This window comes from Anopheles coustani, chromosome 3 (genome assembly GCF_943734705.1).
Source record: "Anopheles coustani chromosome 3, idAnoCousDA_361_x.2, whole genome shotgun sequence".
Classification (NCBI taxonomy): Eukaryota; Metazoa; Arthropoda; class Insecta; order Diptera; family Culicidae; genus Anopheles; species Anopheles coustani.
In genome coordinates this window covers 30,769,396-30,784,993 of record NC_071288.1, presented here as the reverse complement: position 1 = coordinate 30,784,993, position 15,598 = coordinate 30,769,396, and the positions used below count along the sequence as shown (strand labels likewise).

General features: G+C 46.3%; 1 protein-coding gene across 1 annotated transcript; it reads left to right on the top strand.

The window, feature by feature from the left end:
- Positions 1–614: 614 nt before the first annotated feature.
- On the top strand, positions 615–4,555 carry LOC131259232 (uncharacterized). The gene is made up of 6 exons (XM_058260676.1): positions 615–672; positions 3,507–3,584; positions 3,684–3,865; positions 3,948–4,146; positions 4,222–4,328; positions 4,433–4,555. Exons 1-6 carry the CDS (start codon positions 618–620, stop codon positions 4,553–4,555), a joined length of 744 nt encoding a protein of 247 aa, XP_058116659.1. The 5' UTR covers positions 615–617.
- Positions 4,556–15,598: the final 11,043 nt, after the last annotated feature.

Genomic DNA, 15,598 nt, shown 5'->3' with positions numbered 1-15,598 from the left:
TAGGCCGTTCATTCTAGCGTTGCTCACCTGTTTCCGTTCCGATATAGTGTGTGCCAATTTATCCACCCAACTTTTGATGTGCGCGGAATGGTAGTGTGCGATGTCACCTGCCAATCCCCACCCCCCCAAAACGAGCCAAACCGCAAATACAACCCCTCACCGATTCCTCTTGCCTTGCAGGTATCTGGTACAACAATGAGTCTAACCTAGATTGGGTACGCAGAGCCAACCGATAGTATAGAACGTACCCTAATAAAGGGTTCGGAAGGAAACTACGCTATCCGAGAAAAGTTAACAAACAGCAGCAACAGAACTGTCCACAACCGCAACCACCACCATCCTCCACCAGACCTTCAGCAGCAGCAGCAGCCGCAACTTCACCACCATCGGCATCAGCAACAGCACCACACCACGCCAGCTCGTCATCGCAGTCATCTCACCGGCACCACCACCACCACCACCACCACCACCACCAACAGCAGCAGCTTCAGCTTCAGCAACCGTCGACCTCGTGTTCGTCGTCCGGCCAGCGCCTTCCAGCAGCGGATCAGCAGCAACAGCAGCAGCAACCGCGCCGAAACTCGCGGCAATTGCAACGCACCGAGCTGGCGACCAAGATGGGCAAGCACGACATGAAGCGCGGCATTTCCCAGCGATCCTCGGATGCCGGTGGTAAGTGCCGTTCTGTTTTGGATTACCTTTGTATTTCCTACCGAACGCCGCCTCGGCAACACCGTACGGCATGTTGTGGGCTTACGACTCCACTCCCGGGCCGAGAAGGGACTAAATTTCATTTCGTTTATTGATTTGTGAGGCTTCCCCCATTCCCTCCGTCGGCAAAGGGACCGTTTCCCTCTCCACCGCCCTTGGGGATGGGGAGGCAAAAGTAATACACCCCTTATATGGCAAGCTGTGTGTATGTTTTTGCTTACTGTTATTTACCTTTCTTTTCTCGCTCCCTCCTCCAACGACCCCGTCATCCTTCGATTCCCCCACTTGGTTGGTTCTTTCTTCCTGCTCTTGGCGAACCTACTCACAACACACCACACACGCACGCACTGATCGGGACACAATAACATACACGGTTAGGTTACCGGGCTACCGGGAGCACTTCTGGAGACGAAGCCATCATCCGTGCGGGCAAGAAGAAGCGTCTCCCTAATTGGGAGCAGCGAGTTTCTGTAGGCCAAACATGGTTAGGACTGCTCGTGGTGCTTCTCGTAGCCACCTGTTGCGTGGAAGCCACGGGCGACGGCTGTTTGGACTGTTTCCTTCTGGCGGAGGAAAGCGAGCAACCGTACGAGCTGACGATGGAGGCGAGTGCCGAGGCTGGCCTGTCGGAGAGCGGTCCGACTGAGCTTGTGGTCGAGGTGCTGCTACGTCACCCGAACTCGACATGCCGCTGGGAACATTCTGGACCGCTGGCCGGGGATCTGTACGCGCTTTACGATGACCAGCTGGAAGGAAGATGCGTCCGGACCGGCGCTATTCACCACGAGGAGGATGCCCTCGAGCGGACCTTCTATTGCTTCGATGCGGACCTCCTGCTGACACTCTGCAAGTTGCGCAAGGAGACGGAACTACGCCGGCTGGAGCGTATGGCAACGCAGCGACGCAAGCGTGACTATCACCCGACCGGCTGTAGCCTCAACAACCTGCTGTCCACCAACCGGAAGGTGTACGAGTTTGGACTGGAGAATGAGGGCCTCAAACCGACGTCGCAGATCATACTCAGCACCATCTTTCTCGTCACGGACGTGCTGTCCGAGTTCTACAACCGCCGGATCGCCGGCTATGGCGGTCCGGGTGGTGCTACCGGTCCCGACGCTGGATCCTCCGTCCCTCCCAAGGGCAATCCACCGATCGAGGTGATCCTGCTGCAGACGATCAAGCACCAGATCTTGCACAAGCTAGGACTCCGCGAACGACCCCGTCTCACCAAGCACCTCAACAACGAGTACGTGTTCGAGGCGTTCGATCGCATCTACGGCAACCGAATCAACATCGGCAACAGCTACGCCGAGGAGCACTACTACCGGCGCTATCTTACCGCCAACCTCTCGTCCGACCTCTCGGGAGACTTTGTCGATGCGTTCTTCCGGGGGCCCGAGGGTCGTGAGGCCGGCGAACGGAACGCCCAGTCCTCGCAGCCGAAACAGAAGTCCACCAAAACAGGCAAACAAAGCGCATCGGCGACGGCGTCCGCTTCCACGGCGGATCAATCCGCCGGTGGCGACAAGCACAATCTCTTTGCCGGCACGAAAATTCTGTCCTACGCCGAAAAAGGTTAGCCCCCACAGCTCCATCTGGTAACGGTGGAACGGTAGAGCGTGCTCTACTTCTGAATCCCGTTAGAATGAACCAAAACCGAGATTCAATTTAATCGCGAGCCTAAGGCACGACTAAGTGCAAGATCACGCACGAACTTCTCAGGCGCTCACAATCAAACGCTTCCGAAGTTCGTGATTGTTCCTGGGCCCGAAACGAGCTTCCATAAAGTGATTGCCTGCTGATGGTTGGTGCCCGTTTCCGTACTACAAACTACCGAATGCCTTTTACATAAAGACCGTTTACACCACTTTCCACACTGTCGAAAGAGTCTTATCAAATCTGTTATCTTAACGTTTACCATAAACACCATGCTTCAGCAAATTTTAATGAGAATGTTTTCAAAGTTATTTTCCACCGGAGGGGGGAAAGTTTTCCCAACGTATTGGGGGAGCGAAGGCCAGTAGTTTCTTTCTTCCAGCACCGCAGCAGGCTGCGTCTCCAACTCCAACGCCGTCTCTGACGCCCCACGAAAGAAGGTACACTTTTCACCAAAGCCAAAACAAACTAACACACTTCACCACGACAGAACACACTCAGTAAGTTGCCATTAGCATTATTGGTTTTTCGGTAGTGTGTTTTACTGGTTATAATTCCGACGATGCTTTAGTTTTTGAGTTTTTCTTCTCCATCTCGGTTTGATTTACTTTTCCATCTCCATCTCCACCGGAACATGTTCGTCGAATCGCATCAGCAAACTTTTAGAGAACGCGTTTGACTTGTTTGTAGCAGTTTGGCCTCATTGCAAACATAACATTATTCATTCACATTTTGCTCTTCTTCTCCACAGAATCTCCCAAGCATTATGGTAAGTTTAATGTACACACACATCTCGATTTCCTTTTCCATGCAGTTTTTGGTTTGGTTTGAAGCTAGAATAGTTTTACTACTACTAGACTTGACATCAATATAGTTTTAGATAATTTCAAACTTTTTCCTTACTTTCATAGAGTGAACATATAGAGTTTGATTTCTTTTCAAGTCTCACTGCTTCAGAGTGCCAATAGAAGGGGATGTTTGTGAAAATAATGTTTGTCTCATAATCACTATTTATAAAAACCCATAAAAGAAACATTAGCTTCTCCTTAGCATAGACATTAAAAAAAAATGTCAATAGTACCGTAGGTCTTGCGTAGACTCCACCCATTGATAGCAAACTGTTTATTGCCCATTCGTAGCTTCAACAAATTTAGTTGGCAAATTTACACAGAGCGTCCGACGAATAGTGCAGGACGTGAAGGACGAAGGTTCGCCGAGTGAGTATCGTTCCGCCACCGTTTACGCGTAGTGTTGGCTTCCCGAACACTCGGTCACACTGATCCCGGGCCGGTTGCCCCTTTCCCTACCCGCTTCAGGTGGAATGAGCCGCGAAGAGTTGATCGAAACCAACGAGCGACTGCGAGCGGTTCGGATCCGCCTGGAGGAATCGTACGACACGGCCAAGAAGGCGCTCGTCAACCTGATGAACAAGTACGGCGACTCCAAGAGCCAGCGTAACATCTTCAATCGCTACCCGATGCTGAAGCTCATGATAAAGGTCCGTAGGAGGGTTTAGAGTTGAGATTTCTTGTTCGTCCTCTGGAATCGACAATTTTAATCTATTTGGTGTCCCCTTGCAGGACGTCATCCGGCTAGAGACGCAGTACTGGACGCTGGTCGAGATTCCGAAGCAGGAGAAGCTAGAAACTGTTCCGGCCTTCGTGCTGCGTGCCTGTAGCATTATGGAGAAGTCGCAGAAGTCGGGCGAGGGTGTCAAAACGTCGGCCAAGCTCGCCGAGGAAGCTGCTGAGCGGCGCGAACGAATGGAGCGGCTCGAAAGTATGTCGATCGACAGCGATCTTCTTTAAACATCATGCTTACGCTTCAATCCCCTTTATTCATTTACTTTAAAAGCCATGACCACGGCACAGATCGAGCAGGAAAACACGCAGATGATCAACGATCTGTACCGCATGCTCAAAAAGTACACCGGCCTGAGGAACTTGATCCGGGAGTTGAAGGTAAGCGCGCCGGCAGGCAACGGATCTCCGAAATAGAATGAAACGCTAACCTTCACTTGCGGTTTATTTATCTTTCCACACGCTTACGCCCTACACTTTGCCAGTCCGAGTACGGCAACTCGAAAATCTATCCCATCTTTCCCCGGTACACCATGCTGAAAGACATGATCAAGGACATCATGCACGATCCGGACTACATGGAGGTCTGTCACGAGGTGGACAACTGAAATCACCAGAAATAAAACTCGTTCTTCATCGCATCGAACGTGTAACGCGCTGTTACGATGAAGACCGGGTTTTATTCGGGTACGCCAACAACCAACCACCAACCAAACCAGCCTGCCCCCGCCGAGCTGTCCGTCCGCGGGCCCCCGTTGGGCCCGGGGGTGGAGGAGGACGGTCTGGGGGCGGCCCTCTACCAACCACTATATCATCAGGCTGTCTTCGCCATATCGACGCTTCTTCGAACGCTGCAAGAGCACGCACACTTTCCATATCATTAGTTCGGTTTTCACGCGGCAAAATGGGACGCGGAACCGTCAATCCAGCCACATGCGCAGAACTACCGCCACATCGCTACAGTTTGATTTGCCCTACGCTTCCGGTGGCCGACGACCGGGTACTCACTGTCCTCGCCCATCCCATTTCGCTCGTTTCGGCAACGCGCGAACGCAACGTTTGGTATCGTTAAACGACAACGTGAAAACAATCAAAGCGTCTTAAGGGGGCGCCCATTGGGACTCGTGGCGAGGGTGGAGCGGGGTGCATTGCGTCCTGCAAATTGAATTTTCGTTACCATAAAGCCCATCCCGGCCGAGGGAATTGTTTGCTTTGCACGTCGGACCACTGCGAACATCTTCTTGCCGACAAAGCTAGTTAGTGCTGCTAAGGTTTAGTATGAAAAATCAAATTTCCCACACCGTTCCCAGCCCCACATTTACGTTGCGAACGATAGATAGGGCTCCCTTAGTAGGAAGGGAACGACTAAAACAAAAACACAACAAACGCCAATACGCTTGCTTGTTATAGTTATGTTTGAGAGTTTAATAGCTGATACGAATGGACAGCTTCTTCAGGTGCATCTTCCCCGGGGGAATGTTCGCGGTGGCACACAGTTTGAGTTTTGTTTTTTGCAAACAGCCACTAGAGACAAACACAAACAAATGGGGTCGGCAAAATAAACCCGAATGGAAAGTGAAGGCATGTCACAAGAACATACAAAATTTATTAACAAACCAACAAAACATTGATGAAATGTCCCACCTATCTCTACACGAACAAAGTATTCAATACAACATTTAAACGGAAGCAAATGAATGCGGAGAAAAGGAAAAAGATAAGAATCACAACTATTTTTGCACAGATAGTATTTACATATTTAATCGATTTTCACGTCTTTGGTTCGATTCACTAGACTCACACACGAACGAATGAAAGTTAAACGCCCCACGGAGGGCGGACGTGTCCAAATCGACCACACGGACGGAACCAGTCAAAAACACATCAATAAAAACCAACAATACACGGATGAGGACACAACTTACATAGAGCTACACACAACTTTAGGCACAAATTAAGAGGAAAAACAAATTAAAACCAAATCAACCAAAAAGCTAACTAGTTGTTGGCGCATGGATTACCTACAAACGAAAAAAACGGAACATTAAACTAAAGCAAAAGACCAATTCAATAATTACAAAACGATCACTATACACAGTAGTAAGCGCGTCAAGGGCCATACAGAAGACTTCAGCTGAATGTGTTGCAACAGGCAATAGGACGAACAAAATGAAAGTGAAAACTTATGAAAATCCTACAAGCGAAGATTGAGGACGAGTTGAGACAGAAATAAAACAAAAAAACACACAAATTTTGAAGACATCTAATAAATTAAATAGGAACACAACTAAACTTGAGTGAATGAGCAAACCAGAAGGCGGGAAGAAGGCTAAACATTGAACATTAACACGGTAGCGGTTTATTGGATTTCCAGTTTTTGGAGAGCTTCATTCGACCGCTAGCCAGTAGGGATGGGTGATCCTCTTAGACGATTGCTAACCAATTTGATACAAAACGAGTTGATAGAGAAACAAAAAAGCAAACCACTGCATCTCATCATCGTCATGAGAGAAAAGTTAAACTTGTCAAAACTTTGAAACATACACGCACATGAAGAAACCCACGGAGTTGTACCAAAGCGACTCGCCTTTTACAAACTGGTGTGAGGAGTGAGAAGCAACGAGCAACTAAATGAACTCAATTTGCAGTACTGACGAGTACCAGCTGCTGGAACTATGCTGATACTAAAAGAAAACAAACAAACAACAGAAGTAAGAGAAACAAAAATCCAACAAAGCAGAAAATTACATAATATTACACATTAGCCGGGGTTTCGGGTGGTGAAGAAATTTGATCAAACAACAGGACAACCACCGTAGCGGAAGAGGACATCCAAAAACCAAAATAACCAGCATCAGAATATATTCGTGAATAACAATAACGTAGATAGAAATCAATAATAGTGAAGTAAAAGTGGATAGGAAGCTACGAAGGCGGCAGGAGCACAGTCGGTAGTGAACAAACAAACAAACAAACAAACAAACAAACAAACAAACAATCCCCCATACATTTACCTGGTCAAGCTAATCATCATAAATGTTATAATGCATGTAGTAGAAACGGACACACCACGGAAGCTAGGGTGCCATCTTATTCCAAAAGGTCTCAAGTGTTGATCGCCAATACGATACCCATATTGCTTTACTAAACTCTCGCTCGCTATCAGCTGGAAAATGAAAATGACACACGAACATTACAGCACACCACTTTTCACTCTCTTTCATGCAGTGTTATTCATTTTGTAAGCTTTTTTGACATTCTATCACAAACTCTGTCCTTCTTAGTTGTCCCGCTTTGTGCGCACCGTTGCCAGGGATAATTTAAAGGCGTTACGGGCGTTACGCTTGAGAAAGGAACGTTTGAACGTTTTACCACAACTAGAATCGAAGCAGGCTGAAAAACCTATGTGTAACAGCATACCTACAGCTGATCATCATCGTCGTTGTTACAGCGAACAAGCAGTATCGTTTTTCCATGGCTCAGCAAGACAAGCCTCATAATCATTGCATAAATTTGAATGTTGCATTATCGATCATTAGTTTTACAACGTTTGCCAGTCGTGCAAATATCACTTAACTATAAGAACAATCTAATTTTAAGTGCAATTTGTACATTGACGATGAAAGTGCGAACCGTGTTTTGGATGAAGGTTACAGAGCGTTTGTAGGGGTTGTTTTTAGGTTTTTGTGGGTTTTCGTTCTATTTTCTAACACACAACAGCAACACGTATTGGTAGGGTTTAGTCCTTAGGCGCAGGCAATTGTAGCAGGAAAAACGCTTATCTAGGACAGGCAAGGTGTGCTTGAACAAGGGTCCACAGAAGAACACGCGAGCAAGTAAAACTTAGACACAGAAGATAGTTTGCGCCGCAATGCCCGTTGCGGGTTGGATTGTCGTAGAGACTGCTGTAGGCTGCTTTGTGCCGACAGCGTTCCCGTTCTCTTACGTTTGCGTTAGCAGGTTAGTTAGCGGGGCACAAGACGTTCGCTCGCTACTCTAGTGACTTCTAGGCTTCTATTATCGCCGCTACGCCGATAGTTAAATGGTAGCGTAATCTGACGTGGTGGACGGAAACCCCCATTTCTAGGCCAGGTCCGTGTGCTCATGCAACATCAGTCGTACGGTATCGCAGCGGCTTACGCTGAGGCAGAGGTCAAGCACGGTAGTAGGTCGCCGGTCCAAGGGCGGCCTCGTGCGACACACGGAAACCTGTGCACCCGAAAGGGTAACACCCAAGCCATATCCAGCCAGCTGGTAATAGTGGGTGCTTCGACAAATGACCGCGTCGAGAATTTGTCAGAAATCTGTAGCTCATTTGTGCATTCATTTCAGCAGCATTCTTGTTCTATAGATTACGAGATAAACGTTCAAATCAAACATGATACAGCTAAAGATTGTGATGCCAGATGCACTCGCAAAAGTAAAGCATAGTTTGGTTTCATTAAACTGCAACATTCACACCACACGTTTCCTCAACTGCAAACGATATACATATTCCGTCTGGGCAATTCGCCAATTTCTCACCTAAGTTGCTTCACCCGCCTCTATCTTCGATCAAATGTACCATTCATTTTCCCACACTAACGCTCTTGGTCGAGCATAGGAGATCGAGAGTGAATCCCAAACTGTACATACGCATTGTTGTATAATTGTGCTTACGTTTTGGACGCTTTATCGTTCGCATGCAAAGCGTTCGCAACTGGGGAGAAGGGGGGAAAAGGAGAGGAAATAACTAAATAAGAAACACTGACTCACTGATGTGCAGCATAAAGGAATAAACTCAACAAAACAAAAAAAAAAACAAACCCACAGACAAATGGTCGAACGTGACAGAACAACCAATATTATATCATACACAATCGCGAGCCACAATGGAACAATGTAAGGTGAATTTATTGATCAAGTGAACAGCATGTGGCCGATGAGGAAGGGAAAACAAATGGAAAATATTGTGGTAGACTCGTGGACAGAGATTAAAATAAGCACATCATACACACACACATACACACAGAACGGATGAGCAAACGGTGCAGCAAATCGCAATGCTTCATTATATTATTATATAAAAAAAAAAACTTTGTCGTAGCATTGCCAAGCGTCCAAGATGGTTGGCCATATAAAATATATTTATACATATTCTTAGTTCGAACGATTACAAAGATATCGGCATAAGTACGCAATCACACAACAGAGGGTGGGACCGTACACATCGTGTGGCAGATCAGGCAACAGCAACCGGATGGCACCGATGACCGTCGGGCTTTCTGTTTCTTTGGAAAACTATATCCAGCCTTTTCCGGTTCGATTATGTTACGCGAAAAACCCAAACGAGTCTGGCACAAGAGCGACGGCAACGGCCTCCCATCATGCTTATACCCACCGAACAAGCTGTGTATTTTGGGCTATCTTTTTTGGACACCCGAGGGGGCTCTTCCGAGGCGTTGAACCAGCGAGCCAGCCATTGAACTCACGTGTTGGCACGTGGTTGCAAATGGCGGGACGCACGTGGTGTGAAACACATTTCCAACTCGACTCGAACCACAGAAACCTTGGGGCAACGGACAGACGGCACAGAATACACACAGTAGAGAAGAGAAGAGCAGAGAAAAAAAAAAACAACCAATCACATGTCTTGCACCGGAAGTAGACACAAGAACCACCGGAAGTGGCGCCCACCCGATCGGCGCCTTGAGTGTGATTGAACCACGTGATGTGGCGTTGCCGGATTGCCGCTTTGCAGAGCTTTTCTCGATTGCTTTCGCACACTCCACTGCCCGTCCTGCCAAGCACTCCTTCCTCTCTTCATGCCAGCATAGTTCATCCTTCCCCGCACTCTTTCGCTCCCTTCCCTGCGCATCACGCCAACACCCAGTCACGTACCAGTTGGTTCTTTTACCAAAACCCTCGTCCTTCCGCCAGAAGCATCAAAAGGCAGCAGAATTCAAATGTGATAAAATGATGTGACGAAAATTTGAAGGAACGCAGACGAAGAGAAAAACTATACACTTCAGAAAGAAAGCAAAACGGGAAAGAACTAAGACAATGTAGCACAAAAGGGAAGGGCAAAAACACGTCAAGAAATTGTGAAACATATAACGTATTGTTGCGACTACACAAAATCAGCTTAACATGACTCACGCGTTCACTTTCTTTGGTGTGGATTACAGAAATTAGGCAGGAAAAATTGGTAATCGGAGCAGCAAACTGTCTGCACGGCGTACGAAAGAAGGAAAAAGGAAACGCTCGTAAAGTAGCGCACGAAGAACGCCAAGACACAACACGAGCGTGTATGCGCCAAGGGATAAAGAAAGGGACGAGATCGGATGACATGAACGTGACGCATAAGAGAGTGTGAACGTAACCTCACCGGAAGGAGGCAATTGAACGGAAACTTCCAAACTCGTTTCATGCTGCTCTTGAGAAACTGCTCATAATAAAGCAGACCAACATCGTTCTGAGGCAATGAAGAGACAAACACACATACACACAAATGCGGGATGCTCGCTTATAAATACAAAAAAAAAATGAAAACGCTTGTTTCTGTGTTAATCGTTATCGTTCGCTAAGCGCGTTGGAGCTCGAAGCCAGCAGCATAAGAAAACGCATTCGTGTCTCAGTTGGCGTTGGTGTGGGAGGATCGGATAACGGTCGTAATGAAGTTGCGATCAACTTTAAACTCGCTTATCAGACGCTGTCCTAACCAGTAAGAGCACAATAAAGAGATGTGAATCTAACTAAATCAAAGATCAGACAACCTTTTCCCTCCGAACACGAAAAACAATCTCTCATGCGATTGGGGCAGGTGGAGAGAAAAAAAAAGTGAACACAAAACCTGCCCTGTTTTGTACGGAAGCGCTTGCCGCGCGCTTCGGAAACGGAACCACCTACTATTTTCAAAACCTAGAACAACCTATAAATCAACCAACACGGACTCTCAGACTGCTCAGTACAATCAGACGAAACCGAGCAAAGGTATTCGCAACGTTTGGAACAGGAACTGTAAACCAAACCATCGAACGTTTTTGGGAAGATCATTTAACGAAAATTAATACTCAGATGAAGGGAGTTTCGAAAAAAGAAGCCAAAACGATCGCTTCCAGCGACCGCTTCGCATTAAAAAGAAACACTTGTAACTAACACAACTGGAGCGGGGAAAAATCCTACAAGCCGAATCTTTCTGTCTGGCTAATCGCGCTCTACGTTCTGTCTAAATGCCGCCCATCAAAGTCCTATCAACTCATCAAATACTATTAATAATGATAATAATAATACTATGAATTATAACCTCCCCGCCATCCAACGTAAACACGCGAGAGAAGAAGCAAACACGAAAATAAGGTAGCGAGAGGACAGGCAAAAGAAAATAACAACAGGATGCAAGAAACGCGTACGTATGTCGTGTATTTCGTAGTACTCTATCGGGCGTTTCCGGACATATTTTTCGTTTATATTTTAACCCACATACACACACACATACACATACAAATACCCTTCATACATGCAAACACACATCCTCTTTGTAATGATGCGTATTTACAATATTTAGCTGAATAAACATGTTTGCTTGGTTGAAAGTGTTGCTTAGTATTTGCTGTTGAGTCTGTTCTGTTTCAGAATTTAGCGGAAATGGAAGCGCAAGGGATGCTGAAGGACACGCCCGAGGGCCCTGCATCTCGCTTCCTGCGCGAACCGAAATGCATCATTCTCAAGCGGTGCGAACATCCTGTCGGAAATGGTTATGACAGGAAGCATCTTCCTGGTTGCAGCTTCCAACAGATAGGTGCATGCTGTTCGAAGGATATGAAAGAAACTATGGAAGGAACTTCTTCTCGATGTGTCACGGTCAGGTAGAAAGGTGCTGTTAAATATTTTGCAATTCACACCCACACACACACACACCCTGAAAGTCATGGTAGGTGGTGGGTTTTTACCGGCACCTTTAAATGTTTCTTTTGTTTTCGATGCGCGCTGTTTCACTACCTTCCGACTGCACACCTTTGCATACGGCAGCCTTACGACCGTGCCATAAAAATCCTGTGGCAGTCCCTGCCTGAATGGACGGTTCGAGCGAAACCACTTCCTCGGACGAAAGTCACCGTGAGAAATTTGACACTGAAAGGCAAGGACAACCCCGAAATTGCTGGATTGATTCCATAAAAGGTTGATTTCTGGCAGACCGGCTTTCGCTACTCTACCCCGGGTTGAACATGAACGTGACCGGGAAATCCATCAAACAGCACTTTGCACACAGATCTCCTTATCGACAGGTTACAAGGAGGAGCTTTAAATAGGCAAAGCCCGTTGCTTTACCTCAACCGTTTACGGATTATTTAAATAATGCTTCGTTGCTTTTGCTGTGCGTCCGTTTTTCTTTTCTTCTCCTCGCTAAGGCTTCACTTAATAACGGGGCAGATAAGCTTACCCGACCCGGTGGCCCTTATCGGCGGTGGTGCCGATTGCTGGTGGCGACCAACGAGTTTTACGAGAGGCTAGAGCCAACCACACACGTTCGATGGGACGAAGCCAGAAAAAAAAGGAAAACAGCCATCAACGCTGAAGATGCACACGGAAAGCTGAAAACCGGGGTGTTGACCAGTGCGTTGGGCCACGGACGTAACTAATCGCACCGTTTACGAAGTTATCACTAACCAACATAGCCCACCGGGTTCCCTAATCTTGTACGACGCCAGAGAAATAGGCGCAGTGTGACATTAATCGGCGTTGATTGCCCGTTTTTTAACCCTTCAAATGGCGGATTAAGATTTCGTAATTAGTGTTTCGCTTTTGGATGACATGTAAAGCATGACCATAACTAAATTGAACCAAGGAAAGCGCGCTACTGTGGCGCCTCTAGCGGCGTCAGCCGGAAACTAATATTTTTAGTAGTATTAGTATATAGTAACAATGAAATTGTGAAAGTTTCGGACCTGTACTATTGTTTTTTCGCTAAATGCCGTATAATGGAAATTGAACGACCAAAGAAAAATGCGCACAAATAACTGGAGCGCCGGTGGACAGATTGAGAAAGCCTGGAGTCCATAATAAAAGCAAAGAAAATTTTCAAGTATTTTTCTTTTGTACAGTTTTACATAAGGTTTGTTATAAAAATAGGTTTTTACTATCTACGTGTTCCCTGTTCCTATAAATTCACGTACTTTTTTTGCAGATTTTTCGACCTGCCATTATTCTATGGTTGTCTTAGAGTGATACAGGGCCAATAAGATCCACTTGGTACCAAAACCAAATTTCCCAGAGTTTCGCCCCATCGAAAGACACTGGGCAATCCTCAAAACTTCGTCTTAGACGTTGTGGTGGAACAGTTAAGCGACGGCTAGACACAGCGGTATTCGCACGAATATTCCCGCCGTCCAGCGGGAATCCCGCTGGACGACGGGAAACTCCATATGAAAAAAACAGATTTCGTTCCCGCTATGTTTAAAAAACGCGAAACTACGACCCGGCGGGAACGGACGCATTTGCTTAATTGAAACGTTTCATGAAAAGTTTCATTCGCTTGCTACAACAACGTCGGTATGGGCAACGTATATGGATGCGGCCGATGTTGTTGGAGAGAAACCAAAATGCGAGTAGTCTTCGACGCAAAATTTTGGAGGAGGAACTCAACAACACCATTCATAAACTTTATATTTGATAATGACTCACAATTCCACTTTTACCTGCCGCCAATTTAGATCACGTAAACAAACTAAAACGTAAACAAAGCTTCACTTTGACAGATCGGACGAATAAGCTCGTTCCCGCTGGACATTCTGTCGAATCTGGGCTACTTTTTCCCGTTCCCGCCACCTGGAATTCCAGTCAAGTTTAAACAGCGGTTTAGAGATGTTCTTGGCAAGAGGAAGTGAACGGAGGTTATGAAAACGGTGTCCCAATCCACGATACGGGCGCTAATGCAGGAACCAAAAACAAAATACGTGAATTTAAAAAAAAAAAAGGAAACACATAAATAGTAAGAACCTATTTTTGTAACACACCTTATGTAAAACTGTACAAAAGAAAAATACTTGTCTTTTTTTGTTTCTTTTTAATGGGTTCCCGGTCTATTCAATTTGCTCAGTTGCCTTGGTGCTATAGTATTTTGTGCGGATTTATTTTGGGTCGTTCAATTTCCATTATACGGCATTTAGCGAAAAACAGGAAAGCGCGCTTTCCTTGGTTCAATTTAGTTATGGTCATGCTTTATGACATAAGTCTGTGTTTAGCAGAATGTCTGGAGGAGATCATAATAGTTTCAAAGATGTAGAAGAATATCTTCCAGAGCGCATTTAGGTTTAAAAAGCGGCAATCATGTAAATTGTGTTTGATGAAATATTTAAAAACAAATCAAAAAGCTGTTTAAAGGAATATATTCTACATCAGAAGGGCATTTGCAATTTTTGGTTTGAATGTGAAAAATAACGGAGGATCAGATTTTTTATCCCAAATTAAATCCTTCTGCTAATAAAAAATGCTGCATTTAGTGAATGGATTTGTTCCGACCATTAAAAGCACGTTCACTTTTCGAACGCTCACTCATGCGACCGCAGTACGATTAGTGTTAAAGGCACCGATCGTGTTCGCACATTTCATGGGTCAAACCACCATCGCGGTCATTGTTACGGGTTATGCTCACGTTCGCCATCGAGCGCATAAACAAATGAGTGGCAAGCAAACCCGGCCGGCATGAAAAAGCAAATAAAAAAAACCACCAGAAAACAGCAAGACAGAAATAAAATAGATCATATGTGGAGCGTGCAGCAGGTCGTAAAGGCAAACCCAAGCAGACGGTCTGACGTAATTTAAGCAACATTGTGCTGCGTCCTATCACATCAGCACTGGCAGCTTGACGGCGCCTACTGCAAACCAACCGGAGCCGACTTTGACGAAAACAAAAAAAAAACAGTTTTGCCGACCGGTGATGGTGGTTGTGGTGTTGCTTTTTTTTCTCTTAATTACCATTTTGTGTTTAAAAATGCGGGGTGTGCTTTGCGCCCAACCGTCTATCGCGAATGCAGTGAAGCCTACAAAACCGGGGGCCGGTATAGAAAGGAGAGGGTAGCGAACGGTATCAAAACCGCCTTTGCAAGTCACTTCAAATTTTCTGATTTCGAGCTACTCATATGTTCCACCTTACTTCACTAACATTTTTTTTTAAATCGATAAAAGTTGTTAAGAAAACCTCATCCAACAGCTAACATTTTAAAAGCCCGCATAAAACGGTGCATGGACAACGCCCACCAAAGACAGGAGCGTTTGCGTGAGGCGTCCTTCGGGCGACATTAGCCCACCGACCCTCCCCTCCTCGACGTACAAAAAAACGAACCCCACGATCGTTGCCAAAAGTCGCACTCCGTTACTTCAGGTGGCTCCGAAGGGCATCGGCATGGTCCGATGGCCGTCGATGGGCTGGCAGGTCGTCTTTTATGTTTTAATGTTTCTTTCCACATTGTTTCTGCGACGAGAAACTACCCCCGGCGGACTAACGGACGGCACGGACGAGGGCAGCTGGTGCGAGCAAAAGAGGTGTGTGCATTATGCTGCCGCTGCAGCATAACGCATAGCCAACGGAAAAAAAGTAAAATGAAATAAAATAAAATGCACACCAAACCGGGGGCCGATCCCACGGAGATATATCACCCGAAAGGCGTGTG

Bases quoted from the DNA above. Each gene is read 5' to 3' on its own strand.
- LOC131259232 (XM_058260676.1), top strand. From the start codon at position 618: ATGGGCAAGCACGACATGAAGCGCGGCATTTCCCAGCGATCCTCGGAT. The intron at 673-3,506 runs GTAAGTGCCGTT...GCCCATTCGTAG, and splicing joins GCGATCCTCGGATGCCGGTG to CTTCAACAAATTTAGTTGGC. The intron at 4,329-4,432 runs GTAAGCGCGCCG...ACACTTTGCCAG, and splicing joins ACTTGATCCGGGAGTTGAAG to TCCGAGTACGGCAACTCGAA.